This window comes from Notamacropus eugenii, chromosome 3, assembly GCF_028372415.1.
Source record: "Notamacropus eugenii isolate mMacEug1 chromosome 3, mMacEug1.pri_v2, whole genome shotgun sequence".
NCBI lineage: Eukaryota > Metazoa > Chordata > Mammalia > Diprotodontia > Macropodidae > Notamacropus > Notamacropus eugenii.
The window spans coordinates 287,725,719-287,750,218 of NC_092874.1; the positions used below are offsets into that span (position 1 = coordinate 287,725,719).

Sequence of the window (24,500 nt, forward strand, 5' to 3'; positions counted from 1 at the left end):
TTTTCCCTTCTTTGTGTTTTCTTCGACCTCAGAACAGTCAGGATACATTAGATACCAAATGGATTCTGCTGTTGGTGTTATTTTTGTTTTTGATACAGCTTTTGTAACACATTATTTGGACAAGACTTTCTACAACCTAACAACGGTTGCTCTTCATGACTGGGCCACTTACAGCGAAATGAGAAATTTAGCAACTCAGCGTTATGGCTTGGTTATGACAGAGGCCCATCTTCCCAGTCAGACCTTGGAGCAGGTAGAGTATGCAAAACGCAGAGTGAAGATTTTTAGCAACCCTCCTTTATGCGTCACTTTGTGTATGTTCATTTGCATTGTAAATACCATCGTGCCTCATTTTAAGAAGACAATAGGTAGAAATCCAAACTTATGTCAGAAGAATTAGAGCGTGATTATTTGCCTTACGAAAGGATTCTCTATGGATTCCCCTTATACCAACCTTTCCTACAATCTTTTAGAAATGATTTAACACCAGCCCTGGAGTCAGGAGGACCTGAGTTCAAAGTAGACACTTAATACCTCTATGACGTTGGGCAAGTCACTTAACCCCAGTTGCCTCAGAAAAAAATGCACACTTTGGAGGAGCACGTTGATTGCATGAAGGGAAACAGCGTTGATAGTCCAGTGAGTGTGTCGCTGTTTCCCAGGGTCAGAGTAGAACTCATTGTGATGTTGTACAGATAGTGGTGTTTTGCCAGATGTGTTAGGATGATCATTCTTGGGCCAGCAGTGCCTGGCTCACTCAGATTTACAAACTAGCCAGGCTGGCTTACAAAGTGATGGTCCTTCCTAGATACCCGGTAGTTCTTGCTAAGATGAGGGGATGCTTAGGGGATCCATCCAGGACTCGGAGAAACCTCATTTGGGTTACAGCTTCTATCCTGCCATCTTTTGGTGGTATCAGGTGCTGCAGGTGTTCTGATAGGGAGAGTAGTGCTGTTGTGTGCCCTTGTCACAGGTAAAGCCCCTAGGACCGAGGGAGCTGGGGGGTTGATAATTAATGAGAAAGGAGGTCTTTCTACCCAGACCCCACTTGTCCCTCTTGAGGAATCTTTGGTGATCTGACCAGTTGTCTGTGGTATTTGAGAGAGCAGAAAGACTTCTAATGGTCCCAGACTTTTAATATTAATATTAAAAGGATATTAAGAAGTAAAAGAAAAGACTTTTAATAGTCTTTTCTCATTTCTCAGACCTCCCTAAGGCAGTGAGAAGGGTGTGGTGGGTGAGTTGTGAATCTGCTTCTTTTAGGAGCTCATACCTACTGAGAGATTGTCACATTATGGAACTGATTGCTAGTTGTCTTTTTCTGAAGGATATTCTGTGTCCTTTGGGCTTGTCCTGTGGAGAGACCATGATACTGTTTCTTTAAGATTTTAGATGGTTGGTTAGTGTTACAGAACCAGAAAATCCTATGGCTGGATCTTGATGGAGACCCAAGCTCTGCATAGTCAAGGGCCTCTGATGGATTGACTTGTGTGTAATATTTATGATCTCAAGCCACTGGTAATACAGTTTCTAAATGGATTGAATTTCAGGGTCTGGATGTTCTGGAAATCATGAGAAACATTCACGTATTTGTGTCCCGATACCTCTACAACCTCAATAATCAGGTACACAGTGGCAGTGATTGTGGGGAAGAGAGATGTTTCCTGGTTGCCCAGAGGTGGGAGAGTGGTCACCTGAGCTCTTCCTCTGTTTTGGGAAAGACTGCTTTATGCCAGGGCTAACACACCTCAGTGCCTGGCACATAGCGGGCACTTGTTGACTTACATGTTTTCATTGGAAAACCTTCAGTCCTGGATAACCTGTGTGGGGGGTGATTTTTGGATCCAATGTACTTTGCTTAATTGACTATATCTGTATCATTTATTTGTAGATTTTCATTGAGCGCACCAGCAACAACAAGCATTTGAACACCATTAACATCCGACACATTGCAAATTCAATCCGCACCCACGGGACAGGAATCATGAACACAACAGTAGGTGCATCCTCCTTCTTTCCCCCCGATCCATGATTTACTGAAATAGTTTGTTTGGAAAATATTTGCTTCCAGTTGAACCATGTAAAGGGATGCTGGGAGAGGATGATGGTGTGGTGCCTAAGGACGCTAGTGGATTTCAGGCATCCTCAGGCACTTTGGGTGCAGAAATCTTTAGTATGTGCGAATTGTTAGTAAGCTTATTGCAGCTTATCTTTACATAATCCATTAAAATAAGCCTCTTACAACTTTTACTGGGCAACTTACCAGTTTAGGTATTCTCTCTGCCCTTGAAAGTTAATAAATATGGTGGCAAAATATTCTTTAATTCAGACCTTTCACAAAGTCTGACTGTTCTTTCCTGTACTTAATTTGAAATTTTTACTAGATATTAAGAATAGTTATGTGGTTGTTATTAAAATCTCTCCTTATTAAAATTTCCAGGTAGGTACATAATATAATGAAGTCTTTTTTAAAATTAAAACTTCTTTGAAGAATTTAAAAATAAACCTCAGTGAAAGTTATTTATCCCATAGTAATTTTAATTTACCTTTTCTATCCCTGTAACCTGATGATTGCTTAGAGGGAAGTCTCTTTGGGAGATGTGACTGAAGGCAGGAGTGTGAGCTGAGGGGAGAATTTTATCACCTATAATCTCCAAACTTTGTGGAAGCCATTACCTGCAGGGGTTAAAAATCATAAAAATTTACTGATTATTTACCGTAGGCCAAGGGGTGACCTTGAGGCCTGTGACCACAGGTTTCCCATCCCTGGACCATTTGGTGAGTCTGGTCTCAGGCCTCCCAGAGCTTGTTGTAGCCTTTTCTCCCTTAGGAATCTCACTTATTTCCTTATCTTCAATCAATAACTACCTAGGCAGTTTTTAAGAACACATTTTTTTGATATCTTGTTTTTATATCACCTATAATTTCCAGTGTGTCCTTCTTCCTCTCTCCCTCAGAGAGAATGAAAGAGAGTAAAGGAAGCCAAAGGAAAATTAGCAATAGACCGAAAATACCTAATGTTATATCTACTGGTCTCCACCCACAGTCTCTCACTTCTGCAGAGAAGGGGAGGGAAAATGTCTCCATGTATTTTTTTTTCTTTGGGGCCAAACTATCAGAATTTCTTTAAAAAACTTTAAAATTAACAAGCATATTTTTTTTCCTTCCTACCTCCTCCATCTTTAATAGAAAAACAAAACAAAACAGAACCATAATTTATTGATTATAATTTCACAGAATTCACAGTTGGGGTGTTTTTTTTTGGGCTGTTGTTTCCGTCTAAATTGCGTGTGTGTGTGTGTGTGTGTGTGTGTGTACTTGTCCTGGTTCTGCTTGCTCTCCTTGGCATCAGTTCGTATAAGTCTTTCTCTGCTTCTCTCTGGTCGTCACGTTGTTTGTACACCACAATCTCTCACTCCCCAATCAATGAGCACCAATTTCCTTTCCTTCACTACTACAAAAAGACCTACAATAAATATTTTGCTTTAAAGGGGCCTTTGTTTTTCTACCTACACATTTTATTTGATTTGTTTTTCAGCCTTGATTTTCTCCTCTGACTTTGGTTACTTCAAACTCAGTAGATCTAAAACCAAATGAATCATCTTTTAATCTTTTTTTTCTGTTATTCTAAACTTCACAAACATCAGAATACTTGAGAATTTGCATATATGGAGAACAGAAGGTTGTACATGAAACCACACTCTATTGCATTTTTCAAAAGAATTATGATAAATGTATTTCTCTACTTCTGAACCCCTGTTTATTCTGTGCATTTAAAACATGCTCCAGTGACCCTCTTTCCTTTCTCTTCTTTCTCATCAATGTCACTAGTCCCCCACTCCATGACGTTTTTGTAATTTATAACTTTTGGCAGTGGTTTAGAAACTCATGAGGTACTTTTATACTACATCCTGCTAATTTTGAATTTTAACTTTTTAACAGGTTAATTTCACCTACCAGTTTTTAAGAAAGAAGTTCTATATATTTAGCCAATTTATGTATGATGAACATATCAAATCCAGATTGATCAAAGATATTCGGTTTTTCAGGGAAGTCAAGGACCAAAATGATCATAAGGTATGTTGTATATATTTGATGTTTTTGAGATGGTTTGATTGAGTTTTGGAGATGGCCTGGCATAATGGATGCAAGTTTGACCTTTTACTTGGGAAAGATATGGGTGATTATCCTGGCTTCTGCCACATCCTTAACTACTTAACAGCTCACTTAACTACTTATTGCCCCAGTGACTCTTACAGATTAGGTGCTGATCTGCATTAGGGGAGGGAGTCTCCATACTGAGTTTCCCACCCTCATGAGGTCCAGGCATCACAGGCCTGGACCAAGCATAGTTTATAAAGGTCTGAAAGGCCATATTTTGGTGATGCTCTGCTTCCTTCTTGGTGATTATTGTGACAGTCAGAGCAACAAACCAAAATAGAGATGGAATACATGTTAAAAGGTTGCATTAACACATTATATCAAATATGAAATTACACCAGTTATGCCAATGCTTACTTTAAAGAGGGATACCATACCTTAAGGGAAGTCATCAAAGCCTGTGTGATCATGTTCTCTCCTTCTGTAAGGAAAAAAAGGGCTTAATTGTTATTCCAAAATGAATTTATCACCCATCTTCTTAACTTGGTGTATTGAAAAAGCCCATTGCCTGCTTGGTGGCCGTGTAGAATCCAGCTGCTGTACGTGACTTGGGAATGATGAGCCTTGAGGAGCCTCTGTCCTCCAGGGACGCTTCCATTCTGCCAGTCATTTTAGGATGAGGAAGCAGGTGTTCCCAAGGAGGGGCCTTGGCTCTGTTCTTGAACGTTGGGCAGGTTTTTAGATGTGTGCACATAGTCATGGTGATGAGGAGCACATGATTAAGGGGAGAATTTTTTCTGTGACTTACAGAGAAGAGAAAGGTAGTTGTTAACATCAGACTTTTTCCCTTTAAAAAAATTTCAGCTGTTTGTTACAAAAGCACAAAGGATTGAAGCATTTATTTATTTATTTGGAGGCAGTTAGGGTTGAGTGACTTACCCAGGGCCACATAGCTAGTAAGTATCTGAGGCAGAATTTGAATTCAGGTCCTCCTGACTCCAGGATAGGTGCTCCATCCACTGCGCCACCTAGTGGTCCCAGGGCTGAAGTGTTTAAAGCTCTTCTGCAGCTCCAGCCTGTCCTACCAGGCCATCGACATGGGCTAACCATCCCATGTCTGGTCCGGTCTTCCAGCCAAACTGGCAGTCCTCCATGCCATCACTTTTGTTTCCTGCCTATGTGACTTATAGTCTGTCCTCCATCCCTCTGGGAAAGCCCTGATTTCTCAAGTACCATATCCTTCAGAGAAGCCTTTTCTGAGTCCATCCTCCTCAGATGTTTGTGTCCCTGGTGCCTAGCACAGGGCTGGGAACATAGGTGTTAAATGTTTTTTTTTTTTAATTAATTGTAAGCTCCTTGAGGGCAGGGACTGTCTTTTGCCTTTTTTTGTATCCCTAGGTCAGCACCTGGCACATAGTAGGTGCTTAATAAGTATTGATTGATTGATTGATTGCTAGACAAAGTAGAATCTAGAATGGAACTAATGTGAAAATGCAGGTAATATCTGCATTAAGGATGAATCCCTCTGTGTTCTTATGAAGGTACTCCCAAAACTCTTTCTCTCTAGTATCCTTTTGAAAGAGCAGAAAAATTCAATAGAGGCATCAGAAAGCTTGGAATAACGCCAGATGGACAGAGTTACCTCGATCAGTTTAGACAACTCATCAGCCAAATAGGTAAGAAGTATTGTGAAAGTGGAATGAATCATTCTTACAGAAATCCTGTCGTAATGCAGGACAGCTTGTAATGTCCGTGTGAGAACTCCTCTCTGTTCTTTTGAGGTAAGTTTCCTCTGAACACACTGGATAGGTTTCATGACTGGACAGACATTTGATAAAGCAATATGAGTCTTAAGTAGAATATTTATTATGTGTATATACATGGATATGTATGCATTTATAAAAACACTAACCAGTCAGGTGCTATGCTTATAAATTTATGCACACACATATACATACATACAGATATAGATATAGACACACACACTATATATACATACATACATACATATACACATACTCTCAGAGAGGCTGACCGGCAGACAGACACCCCCCCACCCTCACACACATATTCTTACACAAGAGACCGTGTGATCTAGTGCATTCAGTTTTCTAAGTGTGGTCTCTGGACCACTAAAAGTCCCCATTATCTTTTCAGGGGGGTCCTCAAGGTCAGAGCTTTCCAGAGTAATACTAAGACATTATTTACCTGTTAAAGTACTCCCTCCTTTCTCAATCACATATTTGAGTGAGGCTGACATAGGCATGTCAATGAGAACAACATATGGCAACAGATTGAGTATATGGGCAGAGATGGGAATCAGCTGTCTTTTTTTAAGCCAGACTTGGAAAGATTTTTAAAAATTATAAAAACTTTTCTATTCTTCTAACTAAATTTTTTTATTTTAGAAAATATACTTATTTTTCATAAAATATGTTGTTTTTCTTAACATTTAATAGATTTATTATTGTTATTTTAAATGAGTTAAATATTTTGAACATTTTTTAGTTATAATTTCTAATCCAGTAAATTGATAGTTGATATTTGATACATAAGTAATATTCTCTAATACAGTATTGATAGAGCCAGCTGATAAAAACAAAGGCTCTTTGGTATCCTCAGTCATTTTTAAGAGTGTAAAGGGGTCCTGAGACCAAAAATTTGAGAACCTGTCATCTGATGGATAGAAGGCTCCCCAGGAGTCAGGACAACCTGGGTTTAGGTTTCACCTTGTGACTACTGGCCATGTGACTGGGCAGGCACTTAACTTCCCATGCCTTAGGCAAGTCTGAGACTGTAAGTGCTAGTTACTGGGCTGCGTGCTCAGAAAGAACGGCTGCCCTGGGAGCTTGCCTGGACTAGTGAAATTGGAGGCACAGACCAAAAAGAGAAGAAAAAAGAGATAAGATATCCCAAAAGTCTTAGTGTAAAAGGCTTTTGGGACAACTTGCCATTTATACAAACATCAGTATAACGTTTAAAGAAATTAAAGGATGTTAGTAGTTGCAATAAAAATAAAATATTAAATTTTCATTGTTAACTTTCTTGTACCACATCTCTCACACTTGCTTATATGCTTTTGTATACTGCCCTTCAGGGTTCTTTGTATGCCAGGCTTCTCTTTAGAAATAGCTATATGCTCTTTGGAAAAGGCGACTGGATGTTTGACTTTAACACTCCCCTCTTCCCCGCTTGGCTGGGCATAGTGTAGATGCTCCCGGAGTCTAGTTGAACTGAATTTTGAAAAGTTATATGTGCTTTAGAATTATACATTCTGGAATATAGTTATTGTAGACAAGCTTCATTTCTGTAATTAAACTTATTTTATCTTATTAGGCAGCCATCAAGGCACTAAAACATCAGAACAGCAGAATTTGAGAATTTTTGCCTTTGTGAATTTTTCATTTGTAATACTATTTAAATAAGATATATAGTCACAGTTGTGTTGTGAGACCTTTTGTATGCTGTGACGTGGCAGCCTTCACATTCCATCCTTTGCACATACTATGCTCAACATCTTTGATGTTGAATTTAAGGTGATAAAGTTCTGGAATAGACTTCCCTAGACTGCTGAATGTAAGCTCATACATGGCATTTAGAGTGAGAAGGGTCATTAAAGATCATCTCATCCTCCCTCCCTCCTCATGCTCCCTTATTTTACAGATGACGTTGTAAGCCCTGAGAGATTGAATGACCCACTGAGGTCATGCAGGTTGAAAGTAGCCGAGACAGCAGTGAGAACCCTGGCTGTCAACTCCCATCCCTTTTGTTACATCCCAAAGGTGCCATGTGAGCTTTGGATCACTTCTGGCTCATAGGGTAGGAAGGAATAGGGAAGTGACTGACATTCTTGGATATACCACCCCCTCCCATTCACACCCATATACCCATGCTCACAAACACTCATATGTTCACAGACACACGCACAGAGTTCTTTGTACTGTACTCTGCATTTTTACCCTTTGATTGGTCAAATGAAAGCCTGGCATATTTCACTTAATTGGAAATCTCGAGGGATGGAAGTGCTACATTTTATATTACTTGGTAACTGAATGACTGCAGACCTTGTTTGTGAGCATTGTGCAGCCAGGCTCTTGTCAATGGACTTGGTGAGACCCTGTTATCCCTTCGTCTGATTGTCTTCCTTTATCATTTTGAAGGGAACGCGATGGGCTACGTGCGAATGATCCGGTCGGGAGGGCTCCACTGCAGCAGCAATGCCATCAGGTGGGGGCAGGTATTCTCTGTCTCATCACTCCATGCACATTTCATCTGCATGTTTATCCTTTTTAACCATTTGTGCCATTTGGATCACGCCTTCTGGAGTCCCCCTGCAGGAGAGAAGCTTCTTCCTCCTCTTCTGATTGCATAGAAGATATCCTTCAGAGAAGGGGACCTTGGGGCTTTCTTTCTTACACCTGAAGTCTTCATCTCTGAAAAGCTTTTCCTTTTCCTCTCGATTGCTGTTCATCTAATTTTACCGTGCAGTGTAACATGCAAGCCACTCTTGAATGATCTTTGGATCCTCAGCATCAGCTTGTGTATCGAGTTCCCAGACCCAGTTTTACACTTGATGAAGCTGGCATCTGGCATCTGGAGGTCAAATGCCTGGTGATTTTGTGTTTAAATGAATCGCTGGGAGTATTTTAATTTTCAGTTGAATCCCACTGTCTGTGTAAATTGAATAGGTTTCCAATTTTAGTGATACCCTGCACAATCTACTACAGGTTTGTTCCTGATCTGGAAGATATTGTCAATTTTGCAGAGCTCGTTACAGAGGAAGGACTTTCGGAAGAAACCCTTAAAGCAGCAAGGTAATGTTGCGTTTGGGGATGACAAAAAGACTTGGGCTCACATTTGATCAGGCAGCAGAAAGGGCACTAGGGAGGGATCTAGGAAAGGAAATTGATGACAATTTTGTGAAACATGATCCTTGTTCAGAAATGGTGAAGTTGAGCAATTCTTGATCCACAAAAATCTAAATGAAATTAAAGGTCACATTTCTTAGTGATCCTGCTAGACAGTGGGCTTTAATACTGGGTTAGGAAGGAAACCTCCCATGAGGTTGTTACTTCTTCTCTTTGTGCTTCTAGAACTTGGGGCTAGAACTCATTTTCTGATATGACTTTAGTTCATAATAGAGGGAAGTGGGATTGATAAATGTTTAATGGAGAGATTAGACCTTTTGTCATTGCCCTCTTTGGAGTCAAATGATAGCTTTGTCAAGACAAATTGAATATGTTTTGGTACAGAAATCTTGGCAACATGGAGTGAGTTCCTTTTTTCATCTGGTGGTAGGTGACACTCTTACAGAACAGAGGTCAAGCATGAAGCGCGTTTGACATCCATATGTTGTCTCCATGGGATATTGTACTTGGGTGCAGGGGTGGCATTGGGGAGGTAAGGGGGAGTGGTCCTGGCAGGTCTGGCTGCCTTCATAAGGGAAGGGTCAAGGTAAACTTACATGGTGGCCACCTCCTTACTTGGCAATAACTTGAAATAAATTGCCCCTTCTCATAAAACTTAACGCAGAGTAGAGTGATAACCAGGCGCACCCTTTGTAAATAGTCTTTGTTTTGGGGAGATAGATGTGTGAGTTAGACCCACAGTATAACTAAGTCTCATGACATCTCAGTGCACTTTGTCAGACTCTTAGTACATTCACCTGCTAGTTTACCAAGAGTAGCTTTTCAAAGGACATTGTTGTACCTTAGTAAATCTTTCTTCGAGAGTCATGGGAAAGAACAAGGGTGAGATTACGCAGTTGGTATTATTGTGTAAAGACAGGAAGTAGAGGAAGTTTCTTTCTTCTCACTCTCTGAGTTCAGAGTGGGAAAGGATGTAGAAGCTGGGCACCCCAGCACAGGCATCTGCCCTTTGCATGACTGCCTTTTGTATATCCAACATATGAGAATGAGCTGGTAGAGAACTTCTCTTTGGTTCAGTGTCAGGTAAATGGAGTCTTGGTTTGTGTTTTCCTTTATGTTGAGTCACAGAGAGTTGCCCAAGCTGTTTTAAAAGCCATGATTGAGCCCCATGTCCTACTTTGTTGGCCCACTGGTCCCATCTGGTTGGAGTCTGTGATGATGGATTGGAAAATATGGAATTTTGTTTTCTTGTGTATTTATGTAGAAATCGACCTTGTAGGAATACGTATAAATTCTCATCCCAAGCAGTGTCTGACTCACTAAAAACATGGAAGGGGATGAATGTTTTAAGGGTAGACTTAAAAAAAAACAACAACTTGTTTCTTTGATCTGAGAAAGTTAGAGAAGGTGTAGCCAGTAAAAGATTAGCCTCCTCCCCAGCCTTGTGTTGTCTGTTACTTGTATAAGTAGGGGAAAGACTTTACATTCTCAGGGGAAAGTAAGTTGATGTGGGAAGATCTCCCAAGTCTCTGTTTCAGTTTTCAGGGAGGTGTTGTATTTGCCTGGGATTCCCTTTGACCTTGTTTTCCATCCCTTTTCCACATTCCAAATGGTGTCTTGTGACTGTGCTCCAATCGCTATGTTGTCTTTTCTGCATATCTGGAATCGTGGAGGTATTTTTGTAGCATCATCCATCTAGTTGGCCTCAAAGCCTCAATGTCAGTGGCTGCTGGTTGCCACGGTGTGCTGTGTTTTTAAAGGAAATGGGGATGGCCTGCATTGTGGCCTTCGCATGATCTTCTCAAGTTTCACATGTCAGTGTTGGGTTGAAAACTTTTGTTTTCATAGGGTAGTAGCTCTGGAACGGAAATGGACTTAGAATCCAACTTCTTCATTTTGCAGATGAGGAAACTGAGGCTCCAAGGGGAGTAAGGGGAAGAGCCAGGCTCTGACTTAATCATCCTTCAAATATTCTAAGGGCCATTAAGGTGGGAGAACAAGGACACATGTTTGGGGTGACCCTGAGGACATTTCCAGGAGCCAGGGGTGGCAGTGGCCAGGAGGCATTTCTAGGCTGGATGTGAGGACAAAAGTGATCATTGTTTAGAGCTGACCAGCAGGGGGCAGGGCTGGGATCTTCTTCTTGGGGTCTTCTGTGCGAGGCTCAATGGCCATACATGCTGTGGAGGAGAATCTGTGGGGATGGTTTGGAGTGGATAGCCATAACTCTCCCCTCCAGCTCTGAAATGCTGTGGCTCCTTTGTGACTTCAGTATTCCTGTTGCCTGGGGCCTGAAGGAGAGATCAGTGATCCCCAGCTGTCTGGGGGACTGCAGACTTCTTGATATATTGGAATGACTTTAAGCAAGCAGTTACTTTTGCCTCTTTCACTTATTCCAATTCACAAGGAAAGAAAAAAATGCCTTGTAATTGTAGCAACTCCAGCATTGAAGGTTATTCCATAGCCCCAGAAGTCTGTTGCTTTCCCCATTTCAGTTTTGGCCCCAGATCACTGTGGGCCGAGAGTGGGGGTTCTTTTGGCAGATAATGGCGCTGTTTCAGGCACACTTGTGTTTTCCTTTAAACTTAGTCAGCAAAGTTTCTGATACATTACAAACATTGAGAGTAAATGGACCCTTTGTTTCACGATAAATGTATATCTGAGTATGCACAAAAACACCTACAGTCACAGATTTTCTAGGTTCTGCAGCATAACACAAGCAGTCCTCTGGCTGGTGGGAGGATGTAGACCAAAATGGCCTGAAATCTTCTGGCTTTGGGATATGTGAGAACTTCTCAGGTTTATTCAGTGGCTGTGACTCATGGAGATTGAGGACAGATTACCTCTCATTTCTTTGGAATTGGCTTCCTACTGAAATCGGCACCATATTAATCTAAATATTTTAATCTTTTCATTTGCAAATCCATGATGAGGAATGTGAAATCTCAAAAAATCACTGCCAGGTTCATTCTGGTATTCCCCCGTTTTGTAGGCTTGTTTACACATGCTTCAACTGTATAAAGGAAGATAGCTACGGCTTTGAACCCAAAAGAACTAGACTGATGGGAGGTGTGTTCAGAGGACAGAAGGGCCAGCTCAGGGTAGTTTTCTTGAACTATTCCCTAGGCTGTTGTAGATGGACTGAAGGATTCTTGAACTCACAGAGGCATTCAGTAGGTGCTGTTGAGCTGGCCTTGGTGAATTCCATCCCTCATCTAGTGAGAGTGCTGAGAGCTGGAGTCTTGTGAGTGAGGAGGAGCAAGAGGCCAGTGTCACTGGGCCGCAGAGGATGTGCAGGGGAAAAAAGGAGATGAAAAAGGACTTCACAAGGCAAACAGGATTTTATATTTGGTCCTGAAGGTCACAGGGAGCCACTGGAGTTTATTGAAGAGATAGATAAATTTTCCATATGTATCATGATAGAATATATCTCATTGATTACAACATACACCTTCATTTTAGGAAGGTCATTTTGCTAGTTGAATGGAGGGGTTGGGGTGGGAAGATGTTAAGGCAAGGAGACCAGCCAGAGGGTTATTGCAGGATCCCTGGCATGCGGTGATGAGGGTGGGCCCCAGGGCAGTGGCTCTGTCAGGGGACAGAAAGGCGCTTGTACAAGGGATATTAGTACAGTAACATGGACAGGTCTTGGTAGCAGATTGGCTGTAAGGGTGAGAATGACATCTAAGTTGAGAGCCTGGGTCACCAGGAGGATGGTACTGCCTTGAACAGTGATAAGGAAGTTATTAGCAAGAGGGGAAAGAGGAAGAATTCAGTTTTCAACCTGCTGGGGTTCAGGATTGGAGATATCCATTAGGTAGTTTGAGATGTGAAGTCAAAGGTAAGGAGAGAGGCTAAGGCCAAATAAGCAAATTTGAGAATTATCCACTTTGAGAAACCAAGAGAATCTATGAGAGCTGAGGAGATCACTGAGTGAAGTAGTATAGGGGGACTCACATTTAGGGGGCATGACCTTAGTGAAAATCCAGGAGCAGTCAGGCCTCCTCTTCAGGTGAACCAGGGGGAGAAATGTGAAAGTCCAGAGAGGAGAGGGTGATTGGCAGCGTCAGGGGCTGCAGCCATAGCAAGAATGAGGATGCAGGAAAAGCTGTTGGACTCGATGACTTGGGGAAGTTGGGGTATTTGAGAAAGTATCATCATGGATATGGAAGTCTCCTTGTAGGAGGACAGGAGTTGGGGTAGGGAGGAAGATGGTGAGCCAGGGACTGGACTCATTGAGGAAGATAGGAAGGGGAGTGTCTTGGGGCTTAGTAAGCCACCAGAATCTTGATTGGATGGCAAATTTGGAATGAATGAACCTCAGAGGAGAAGAGGTGACTGAGGGATAGTGGTAGTGGGGAACAAGGATATTCTGACTCCCTCCCCCCACAACTGGTGAATTGGGGGAGTAAAAGTGCAGCCAGGGTTTAGGGAATGGTAGAAGGCGAATCAGAATCTACCCTTGTCCAGCAGTCTGGTTGTCTGATGGTTGGTCTCCGGAGCTGCTCAACCTCTCGCCACCTCTTGTACAGAACATGGTTCAGCTTTCTCTGTGAGTCTGAGCATGTTCCACAGTTTGAAAGCCCCCCTACAGCTCCTCAGGCCCTTGAGCAGTGATGATGGCAGAAGTTGGATAACATTTCTGCTTCCTCGGTGGAGGGCAGGAACCAGCCATGTGTTTTTTCAGCCTTTCCCCTCTTCTCTTTGTTTAGGCAGCTGGACTCAGTCCTGAGTGATCACACACGGAATTCTGCAGAAGGCACAGAGTATTTCAAAATGCTTGTGGATGTTTTTGCTCCTGAATTCCGGAGTCCCAAGAATATACACCTCCGCAATTTCCACATCATCGTCCCTCCCTTGGTCAGTACTTTGAGCCTGTGAATCCCAATAAGTTTGATTATTGATGTGCAAGGAGGCTCCTTGTGGCTGGAGAGGGATAAGCTTGGGAATGCCTACTGGGTGCCAAGCCTTCTTTGTAAAGTGAAGCACCTTACAAATGTTCTTGTTTGATCATGACATAATATTGTATGAAGTACCATACACACAATGTTGATGGTTTTGTTATTGTTCGAGACATTTTGGCCAATTCCGGCTCAGTCAAACTGAGCCTGCCTTCTGTGCATCTGCAGCGTTCTTAAGCCAGTTGTTTGTGACTCAGCAAGTCTCTTGTGAAGAGGCTGCCCACCAACGTACTGTTGTCAGAATTAAGCTAGATTAGTTCATCCTACTCTTTCCAGTTGTTTTCTTATTTGCAGATTTGTTGCCTTAAATATTCTAATTTTTAATTAATAATGACAGATTTTGTTAACAATTACTTAATAATGACAAACTAATCTTCAAACCTTGAGAAAGTTTCCACCAGCATCTGGGAAGGGTAATGTTCAGTAGAACATCCTGACATCTTAACTAAATGTTTAATACTCAATCCTATTCTAATACATACCCTACAAGTATTCTTTTTCCACCTGAGAATGTGCCGGGAATAAAATGGAAGTGAATCAGATGTATTTCAATACCTGTGCAGCTGCTTCTAGGTTTCAGATTTGTTTTCCCCTTTGAAGGTCAGGTCCCTGTAATAGGTTGCATCTGTGTATCTGCTGAGTGCTTTTCTGGGGCATGTTAAGGTGAAAAAGATGACACCTATAAGTTTTTAAATTCAGTTATTATTTGAGTCCAAACAATGAAGGAAGTATGGCATGTGCTCAGTCCAACCCACAAGCTTCAGTGGAGCACATTGATAAGGTGCAAAGCACTGTGTGCTGAGTCCAAGACATTGGCCTTGCCTTCAGTACGATTGTAGTTGGGCCAGAAGATGTAGATACCTGACAAATCAAATAAGAGGAGAACAGTAGGAATGATGTGCAAGAACAAGGGCAGATTAATTCTACAGGGAGTAATTATCATGGGTGTTCAAGTAAAGACACAAGCCTGTCAGGTGATGAGATTTGAGCTGGATTCCAAGAATTTGGCAGGAGATGGCCAACTGTAGGAGGGAGACATGAAGACAAGGTTGTGAGATTTATGTACCATATAGAAGGCCACAAGAGAACCGGTTTGGTTAAACTTCAGCTGTGTTAGAGAGTAAGGAGGCTTGTTGGAGATCCTATAGATGGTCGGGGAGTGTTTTGAACCAAGGGTGTGACATGGTGGAAGTACTGTTTTAGATCATTAATAGAATGGATGGAAACCATCTCTACTTTCAGGAGGCAAGAGGGGACATTAAAGATGATTAAATTAAGTTAGGCACATAGTCATATGGGCCACAGCTAATGTGACACCAGTGGGAAGGAAGAGGAAAGAACTCATTTGCCAAAGATTCTGAAGGGAAAAAGGATATTATGATTAATTGGTTATAGGGAGGTTGGAGAAACCGGAGACAGACAAGGTTTTGAATCTCAGTGACTTGAATAAGGGGTTGCATTTGTTAATTGAAATAGGGAAGACAGAGCTGAGGGAGGCAGTTTTGTGGGGAAGCTGTGGAGTTTTTATAGGTTGATTTTGAAGTATGAGCTGCTCTTTCACATAAGAACCATTGTACTGTTTAGAAATGGGGAACTGGTGCTTAGGAGAGAGGTCAGGGCTGGCAGGAAGGTTGGTGTTGGAAGGAAGTTGTGACCTCTTTGGGAGTACGTGGAGAGAAGAGGGCCCAGAGGGAGGAAGCAGAACCAGGGATGGAGATCCCGGGGTTCAGATACCCATCACCCACAGGCAACCACTTGGATGTGTTTATGTGAAGAAAACTTTTCAGAGCAAAGGAAGCTTCTGTTGATACACGTTAATGCTGGAAGCTGCTGCTTGTCTGGTCAGGACCTGCTCCTCCCAATCATCAGTTCTTTCCATTTCAGACCCTCAGTTTTGTAGAACATTCCATTAGCTGCAAGGAGAAACTGAATAAAAAGAACAAAATGGGAGCAGCCTTTACTGATGACGGCTTTGCCATGGGTAAGTGTGCCTGGATTGCCTTTTCCATTGGTTTTATGGGCACAGCGTCACAGATCCTGGGAAAAGGTGGCTGGAAATGGAGCCCTTGGCTCTTTGCATGTCACTGTTGGTGAGTGGTACTGACTGAAGATGGTTTCTTAACAGTGGGCTCTTCTTGGTCAGACTTATGTGGGCATCGTTCCCCCTTCTTGCTAATGTATCTGTAGTGTTTCTGATGCCTGTGCCCATTTAGTTTGGGTTTGCAGGGGAGTTTTCCAGTTGCTCTCGCGTGGCTGGCTCCCATGACTGCCTTGCCCCCATCACAATGACAACTGCTGCCTGATGTGTTGGGAAATTCATGGCTCTTTTTTTGGTTTTGGCAAGACCTCTTTGGAGCTCCTGAAATATAGTTTATAATGTTGTTCCTCTGTGGAGAAATGAAGAAGGTAGGATTCTAGTGTGCCCTTCAGCTAAGCTACAGAATGAAATTTAAAGGGGATTTGCTCTAAATGACTTAATTTTGTGATGAAATTGAAGACTAACGGAGTGACATCCGTGCTGGCTTTATTGTCATTTTGCTTTGTTCGTGGCTGCAGGTGTGGCGTATATTCTCAAGCTTCTGGACCAGTACCAGGAGTTTGATTCGCTTCACTGGTTCCAGTCTGCCAGAGAGAAGTACCTCAAGGAGATGAGGGCTGTGGCCAAGCAGCAGAACGTGCAGTCGGCCAACCAGGATGAGAAGCTGCTGCAGACCATGAATCTGACCCAGAAGCGCCTTGATGTCTATCTCCAGGTAAGGCCTCGGGCAGCCTCTGGCATCCAGGGCCTTTCGAAGGACAGAATCCCACGACACTCTGGGAGGTGGAGGAATCGACCCTGGGAACCCTCAGGCGAGAATCTCACCAAAGGGAGTGCAGTTCTTAATTGAGTTTTTATATCTGTTTGTTCAATAGAGTCTTAAACATAAGATAGAAAATATTAGAAGTTGTTTTAAATATTGTCCATTATTTTTATTTAGGAATTTGAACTACTCTATTTCTCACTGAGTAGTGCAAGAATTTTCTTTAGAGCAGACAAAACTGCAGCTGAAGAAAACCAAGAAAAGAAAGAGAAAGAAGGTTAGTAAATTTAGCTTTGGAAAGTTTAATGAATATTTCTTCAGTGTTGTGCAAAGTCTCACTTCTCTATGGGGCACACTGGCAACTTCAACCCTCGGGAAAACAGTCAGAAATTTACATTTCAGAAGTAAGTTAACAGGGTCTTAGTGTAGCTCGAACTACTGCTTTGCGTTTTCCTCTGAGAACTTTAGGCCTCCCTCAGAGCCTGGCTGACTTTTATGCACAATTGTCACCTGCTTATACATCAAGAATCCTGAACCACAGCTAATTATTGGTCACTCAGTAAAGAAGGGGCCAGGAGAATACTGATAGAGGTGAGAAAAACTCAGAGAGAGGCTCTGAAAACCTGCCGTTGAGAAAGGACAGAAATGTAAGAGGCAGGTGGGAAGCGCAGGGGCAAAGGTGCACCCCACTCAGCAGAGCTTCCTCATCTCTAAAGTGCAACCATATCTACCTGACCTGCCTCATGAGCTTGAGGAAAACACTTTGGAAGCCTTGTTTTTCTTCTTCCCAAGGTATTGCCTTGTTGTAAGATAGTATCATGAGTGATAACGAGCCACCAGGGAAATCATGTGTGGTAATGCACTGTGCAGGAAGACAAGGACAGAAGCATTAACATATTTTATTAACATATTCACAATGTTAACACATTTTATTTTTTAAATTGTATTTCTTTTCCTTCAACAAAACATTTATTTTCTCCGCAACTTATTTTAAAAAAACAAAATGAAATCATTTCACATAATGCAGTCTAGCAAAAGCCATCCGTCACATGGGCCCTGTTGACCATATCCAAACACACTACGTCTCATTCTGCATGTTGAGTCCCTCGCCTCTCTGTCAGGAGGTGGCTAGCGGGCTTCCTTGTCAATATTCTGGAATCTTGGCTGGTCACTGCATTAATCAGGGTAACTAAATCTTCCAAAGGGCTTTGTCTCTCCTGGCCAGGCTCCCTTCACTCTGATCATACACTAAGTCATCGTGCAGATCTCACCAGATTTCTTTGTAACTGTCCTTCATCATTTCATGCACAGTAGGATTCCATTACATTCATCATTTCTTAAGACCTTCAGCCTCTTACTTTCCAGATCTTTGTATTTTTGTACACGTGGGTCCTTTTCTTCCTTTTTCAGATTTCCATTTAGTTCCAAATTGTCTCTGATCCTCTCCCTGCTTCTCCCCACATTGAGAAGGCAAGAAAAACAAAACCCATTACAAATATATGTAGTCACGCATCACAGATTCCCACATTAGCCATGTTGAAAAGAAAAGAAAATCTTCAATCTGTCCCCTCGAGTCCAGTAGTTCTCTGGAAGTGGAGAATGTGTTTGATCATGAGCTTTTGGAGTGGTGGTTGGGCTTTTTATTGATCAGTTATTAAGTCTTTCAAAGTTCATTATCTTTACAATATTGTTACTGTACAAATTGTTCTCCTGGTTCTGCCCACTTCACTTTGCATCTGTTCATATAAGTCTTTCCAAAACCATCCCATCATCATTTCTTATGATAGTAGTATCCCATCACAGTCATACACTATAACTTGTTCATTCATTCCCCGAATAATGGGTACTCCCTCAGTTTCCAATTCTTTGCTACCACAAAGACAACTGCTATAATTATTTTGTACACGTGGGTCCTTTTCCTCTTTTCTTTGATCTGTGTGGGATACACACTTAGTACTGCTATTGCCAAAAGGTAGGCACAGTTTTATAGCCCTTTGGGCACAGTTCCAAATTGCTCTCCAGGATGGTTGGATCAGTTCACTACTCTGCCATGAGTGCATTTGTGGCCCTATTTTTTCATGTCCCCTCCAGCATTTGTTATGTTCCTTTTCTGTAATGTTAGCCAATCTGATCATTGTGAGGTAGTATGTAAGAGTTGTTTCAGTTTGTATTTCTCTAATTATTAGCAGCTTGAGCATTTTTAACTTACATTGTAACATGATTAAAGATAGTTTTGATTATTTTTTTTTTGAGAACTATATGTTCATATCCTTAGACCATTTATCAACTTGGGAATGGCTCTTATTCTTACAAATTTGAATCATCTTTTTATATGTTTTGGAAGCAAGACCTTTATCTAAGAAACTTTCTCAGAGACAGTCTGTTCTAGAAAGCTTTCAATTAAAGGTCGCTAAGAAAAACTTTTGGCACTTGATGAAGAAGCTTTAGTTACCTGAAAAATTCATTTATATGGAATACCTCATTCCCTACTATTGCCAGCTAAATGAAATGTTACTATTCTTACTAGTTCAGAACATTGAGACATTTTTGAAGTTAGAGCAGGTATTCACTAAGTGTGCATTTGAGGGGTGTTTTCAAGATGCTTTTTTGTGGATACACAAATTCTGCTACTTCTGGTAGCCAGGATAATGCATGACAAGGTAATTTAGAATAGTCCCAGTACAGTTCAGAGAGTGAACTAGAAGTTGGTTGGCAGATTGGTGGTAAAGATGGATGAAATCATCCAGGATGATTTCAGGAAGTTCAGTCCCATTCTGCCAGGCTCAGGTAGGAATGGAAGAGCTTTGGCGTTAGCCCTTGCACTGTGCAGTCCTCAGTGGCTCTACAGGAGGGGCCGGAGGAGCTTGGCCCCGTTTCCTGAACTCTTTTGCTTCTTGATGTTTGGGCATCCTCCGGTCCCACCACTCACATGGTGCAGGCTGGGGCCCTGTGTTGGTGTGCAGGTTGTGCTGCATCGTTGGGGCTCTTGGGGAGTTTTCAGCCACCAAGAGGTTGCTCAAGGGTGCAGCTGTGGTGGCCATGTAGATTAGTAATAACATTTTGTCTGTTTACGGATCGTATCTGTGTAACTTTTTGCCCAGGAAGGCAGGACCTTTGCTTAGTGATGCTTTTTGGAATCAATGGAATCATAGAATTTCAGAGCCCATAAAGACCTCAGATCGTCCAGGGCTTTGTGACCCTTTCAACACTTCTGAAACTGGGGTTCATGACCCCATGTTACATTTAAGAAGTGCGGAATTCTAGTTGCATGCCTTCAGGTTTCAGATGAGGAAACTAAGACCCAGAGAGGATCATGCTCTAGCTAATTCATGGTCAAGCCAAGCTCAGATCCTAGTTATTTGAAGTTCTGTCGGGTGTGTGTGCATGACACCACACCAAGAAGCTGTTCCACTTGTATCAGTGGGAAGCAAGATGATTTCTATTGGTTGATGATGTGCCTTGACATAGCAGTGTGGAACATAAGCCCAATGGAGATGGTGATAGACATGGCAAGTCAGCCTTTTTCTCTTGTCAGTTCTTACTTCCGGGTGATATATTTGAGAGTGTTCTTCAGGTGCAGCCAAATAATTGTTTAGCAGAAATTAAAGCTAGCAAGACTTGACTTCTCTAGAATTTGTGTCTCAATTGTTAATTCATTTTGCAAATGAACTTAATGCCTAATTTTGCTTCTTATGCTTCTAGAAGAAAATAAAACAAGCAGCGAAGACCCCACGCCCAGTAGCAACAGTTCTGCCCTCACTGATCCTGTGGTGAAGTGATCCGGAGGTTGGGCTTGGGAGCATCGGGTAACCAGCATTGTTTACACCGGCGGTTGTAGCTTGGACCTTAGAATCCTTGAGATACATGGACTGCTGACTGGGCCGGCCTTTCTCCAGACATGTGATGTCACAGGCCTTTTTTGGGGGCCAGGCTTTAAAGCTATGTCCATTTTAAAGACTTTCATTTTAGAAGGTGCTGAAGGAATTGTCCAAAATTGGTTCTGGCGTCCATTGGCCTCCAAAATGATATGCTTATTTTTGAATGGTTATGGTTTAATGTAAAGTTGTAGAAATGCAAATCGGAATTCTGACTCTGCTACCTGCAGATCACTTGGCATCCACGGGTGTGTTGGGAACTTGTGTTTTTATAGGCTGTTGTCATGATTTGCATTAAATCAGTTAAAGATTTTCAACTATTATGGCAACAAATTTAAAATAGATACTGTGCATATCTAGCAAATATTATTTAAATATAGAGATTAATGGTCAGATTCTAAAAGCATATATGACACTGTAAAGAGACCTAGAATAAAAGTGCTGTTGCAGCCTGGATTGTTCAGTGAGCTTGCAGTGTTGGGCTCCCATTCGAGACAGTTGGGGATCATCCGTTAGTAACATGCTGCGTAGACCGACTAGAGCTCTGGAAGCCTGCTGTGAGTTGTTGCACGTTCAGTTTACATGCTCTGAAAACACTTCAACATGACATCAAATGATAATATGGAAAGTTTGTTTCTTGGTACTCCTAATTGAGGAAGGTTAAAGTGAGGTCCCAACTTCTTCAGAGACTGGTTGGGCTAGCTCACAGAATAGCAGATGAAAGCTTATTCCCACATTCACGCTCAGGTTTCTTTTTACATCAAGCCTGAATTCAAGGGAAATCTGAAATACTTTTAGCAGGTTATATCCAAGTGGATTCTCATGAATTATACTGTGTAGGCATAAAAAAAAAACCCACTGTGAGAATATGATATAATATAATAGCTGAAATTCCTTACTGCTTTCACAGCTTCCAGAGGGTTTGAGTATCATTGGCTGTTGGCCGGGTGCTAGTTTTATTTTTGTCTGGTTGTACCAATTAACAAATAGCATATTCAAATGCATTAAAAGGGATTTAACTTTCTTAGTGTCATTCAAATTTAAATGCTGGAATGACTTGTTTTTCTATTGCCTTTGTCCGTCCTAGGATTTCTTTCGAGAAATGCTCCAGTTGATCCCAAGGTTAGTCCTTTGACTTCCACCCCTTGAGAGCCATGCATGGTGTCCATCCGTCCTTCCTGGACTCATTGGGGAGAGTCAGTGTTACCTCTTCCAGAGTAAACATGTGTCATTTGAAAGTCAAAAGAAGCATCATATATGTAATTGTTTTTGCTTCTTCTCTAAACATGACGTCATAGCTTTGTGGATTGGTAATGTCCTGAAAGCGTTCAGTACTTGATTTATGCTTTATCCTAACTGCAGAAGTGGCCCTAAAGCATGCTGCATAATTCAGCCTTTTCACCTTTGAATGTTCTTAAGTGATCTTGTACCAAACTAGTCACTGCCTCGCGATAATCCCCACACTATTGCTGTTCTAACTTTAATCCCGTGTATGATGTCTAATAGCAACTAATTGTAATTGGAGGGAGAATCGGCTCCCTCCTTTCAGTGGAGGCCACAAAACATTGTCAGTTTAAGGCTTCCCCATTACTAGACCAAGCTTACGCTTTTACCTCTGTTTTGACCTGACTGCCTACCATTGGGAAGAGCTGGGTTTTACTGTTCACAGCTTTGTCCAGTCTGTGGAAGGCTAACAGATCCGTGTGTGGGAGGATGCCAGAGCACTTAGCTGTGCTCTGTTTGGCTGCAGAGCCATAGGAAGGCGTGTGTCTTCATGTCCATTGGACTTCCTTGTTAATTCCCATAGCTTCATATTTTTCTAATGTACTATAATTTAGGGATGAATGTAAGCACTCATTGTAAGCTCTTTAATAACAAAGATAATCAAATTCTCAGGAATTAAGGACCAACTATAACATTATCTCTTCTAGTTCTTAAAAAATTAGAATTTTGTTAACCTTATTTCTGTTGTCAGCCTCCTTCCCCTCTACCCTCCCATTTGTGGAGTAAAATACGCTCTGTACATTAAACCATGTCAATAAATTTAATGATTTTCATTCCCCTGAATTTTTATGTTCAAATTAAATGTCCTATAAGAAAGTTTCTGATTTATTTTTAATGAAGTTCTCATAAATTCCTTATTACCATTTCTAAGTCCATCCTTTACACCGCTTGCTATTTTCAAGTAAAAAAGAACCATTGGGGTTTTTTGATTGCTTTAGCCTTGGGGGGTGATAATGACCCAGTTGGCATTGTTGGGGATGTTGGCAGCAATCGTGGTGCTACCTAAAAGCAGGAGTTGAGTCTAACAAACACAGCCCAAATACCATTCATCATGGTAGAGAAAGTGCCACATCATAAGAGGCCAGGCTGTGATAAGGCCAAGCAGTTAGCTCTTCCTTCTTCCATCAGTAAAATGCCAGAAGAGCCCTGTGACAAAACCTTTGGTGCATGTGCAGATGCTGACCAAATTCTGTTGTCATCAGTATTTCCTCTCCTCTGATAGCGGTGGCTGCATTGGCAAATGGTAGAAAGTCTGACATACACGATTCTGCCTGTTTCATATTGTTTCCCACCCTGAAAAGCCTCCAAAACGTTTTCCTCCTTAAAGCTATGGTGATGTAGAATTTCAAGACAAAATGATCTTCCTGGACATGTGGCAGGTTCAGTTCTACAATTTTATTCCAAGAAATTTCAAATGAGGGGAATGTTCCATTAAGTCAGCTGGATCTCTCCAGAGACTTCAGATGAAGAGTCTGGATCTCTGGGAGACAAATGGAAAAATCAGCAGAGGTTAAGGGGGACCTGTTGGGCACTGGGATGAGCTTGAGGACAACAGACTGTGTCCAGTTAGGATCTGGTTTATAGAAAATAAATGCTTGTTTTGCAGACTACAAAAATAAAGTCACGTCGAACCAACAAGGAGTGATTTTTGTGGGGTGTTTTTGTACATTCAGCCTTTGATCGTACAGTAGGATCTTTTTTGCCCAGGCTTCCTTACTTAGACTTTTAGCCTCGTAGTTGGCATGTCTTCAGTAAATGGAAATTAATGGCCATGATGAATGAATCATCGACTTGGAGAGCAGATTTACTTTGAAAAAATGCTTTGGGATTATTTGCTGATTGGGGCAATTTTTTGTCATCACTTCCTTTCATTTAGAGCAGTTCTGTCTGTGGACTGTCCTCCGTACATATTGGGCAGGTGCTTCCCTTCCCAAGATAAAACAAAATTTAGTTCTTTTAGATGTAGCTGCAGAACAGCTTGTTGCTAAATTAATATTACCTATAGGTAAAATATTGATTAAACCAACAGCAACAGAATACTGTGTGCTAACTCTAATGTCTTGGGAAGAAATAGGCATATTTTTATATCCCTCCAGGGTTTATTCTGCCGTGGTTTACCCAAACAGAGGAAAATCACTGAAAACACAAAAAAACTTAGGCAGTACAGTGTCCTGATTTAGGACTGGTTTGAGCATACTGTCTTGCATGAGAACTAGTCCTTCATCACTGTCTCAGCCATGCATTGGCAGCAAGAACCCCAGTTCTAACCTTCACTTGGGCCATCTTAAAGGGAATTTTCGATGTGTTTTAGGAGAAGGGATCCAAGTAACTCACCCTTCAGCTCACATTAAGACTTAACTAGCTCCTTGCTTACCAACTCAAGTCTTGGTGATTCCAGCCCCAGCTTTCCAACCATGGGGCCATGTCTTTGTACACACTTGTTTATGTTTTTTTCCACCATTAATTAGACTGAACTTCTTGACCACAAGGCCTGGGTTTGGCCTTTGTCTCTCCAGCCCTTAGGACAACATCTGGTATGTTGTAGGCACTTAATGTTAGTTGACTGACTCAGGGTGATCCCTAACAGGAGCGGGGAACCTACAGCCTCGA

At 41.7% G+C, this 24,500-nt stretch overlaps 1 protein-coding gene across 3 annotated transcripts in view; it reads left to right on the forward strand.

Moving 5' to 3' along the window:
* The window catches only part of WASHC4 (WASH complex subunit 4), a 51,414-nt gene extending 28,708 nt beyond the window's left edge, over positions 1–22,706 (forward strand). For 2 of the 3 annotated variants that reach the window (XM_072655806.1, XM_072655808.1), the window contains 12 exons: positions 99–253; positions 1,551–1,625; positions 1,892–1,996; positions 3,943–4,077; positions 5,669–5,777; positions 8,262–8,328; positions 8,829–8,915; positions 13,682–13,829; positions 15,815–15,911; positions 16,487–16,683; positions 16,909–17,008; positions 20,434–22,706. In XM_072655806.1, the coding sequence (XP_072511907.1) occupies positions 99–253; positions 1,551–1,625; positions 1,892–1,996; positions 3,943–4,077; positions 5,669–5,777; positions 8,262–8,328; positions 8,829–8,915; positions 13,682–13,829; positions 15,815–15,911; positions 16,487–16,683; positions 16,909–17,008; positions 20,434–20,510 (1,352 nt within the window). In that variant the 3' untranslated portion in view covers positions 20,511–22,706. The remainder of the gene's footprint in view (positions 1–98; positions 254–1,550; positions 1,626–1,891; positions 1,997–3,942; positions 4,078–5,668; positions 5,778–8,261; positions 8,329–8,828; positions 8,916–13,681; positions 13,830–15,814; positions 15,912–16,486; positions 16,684–16,908; positions 17,009–20,433) is intronic. The other variant, XM_072655807.1, reaches the window with a different exon arrangement.
* Positions 22,707–24,500: the final 1,794 nt, after the last annotated feature.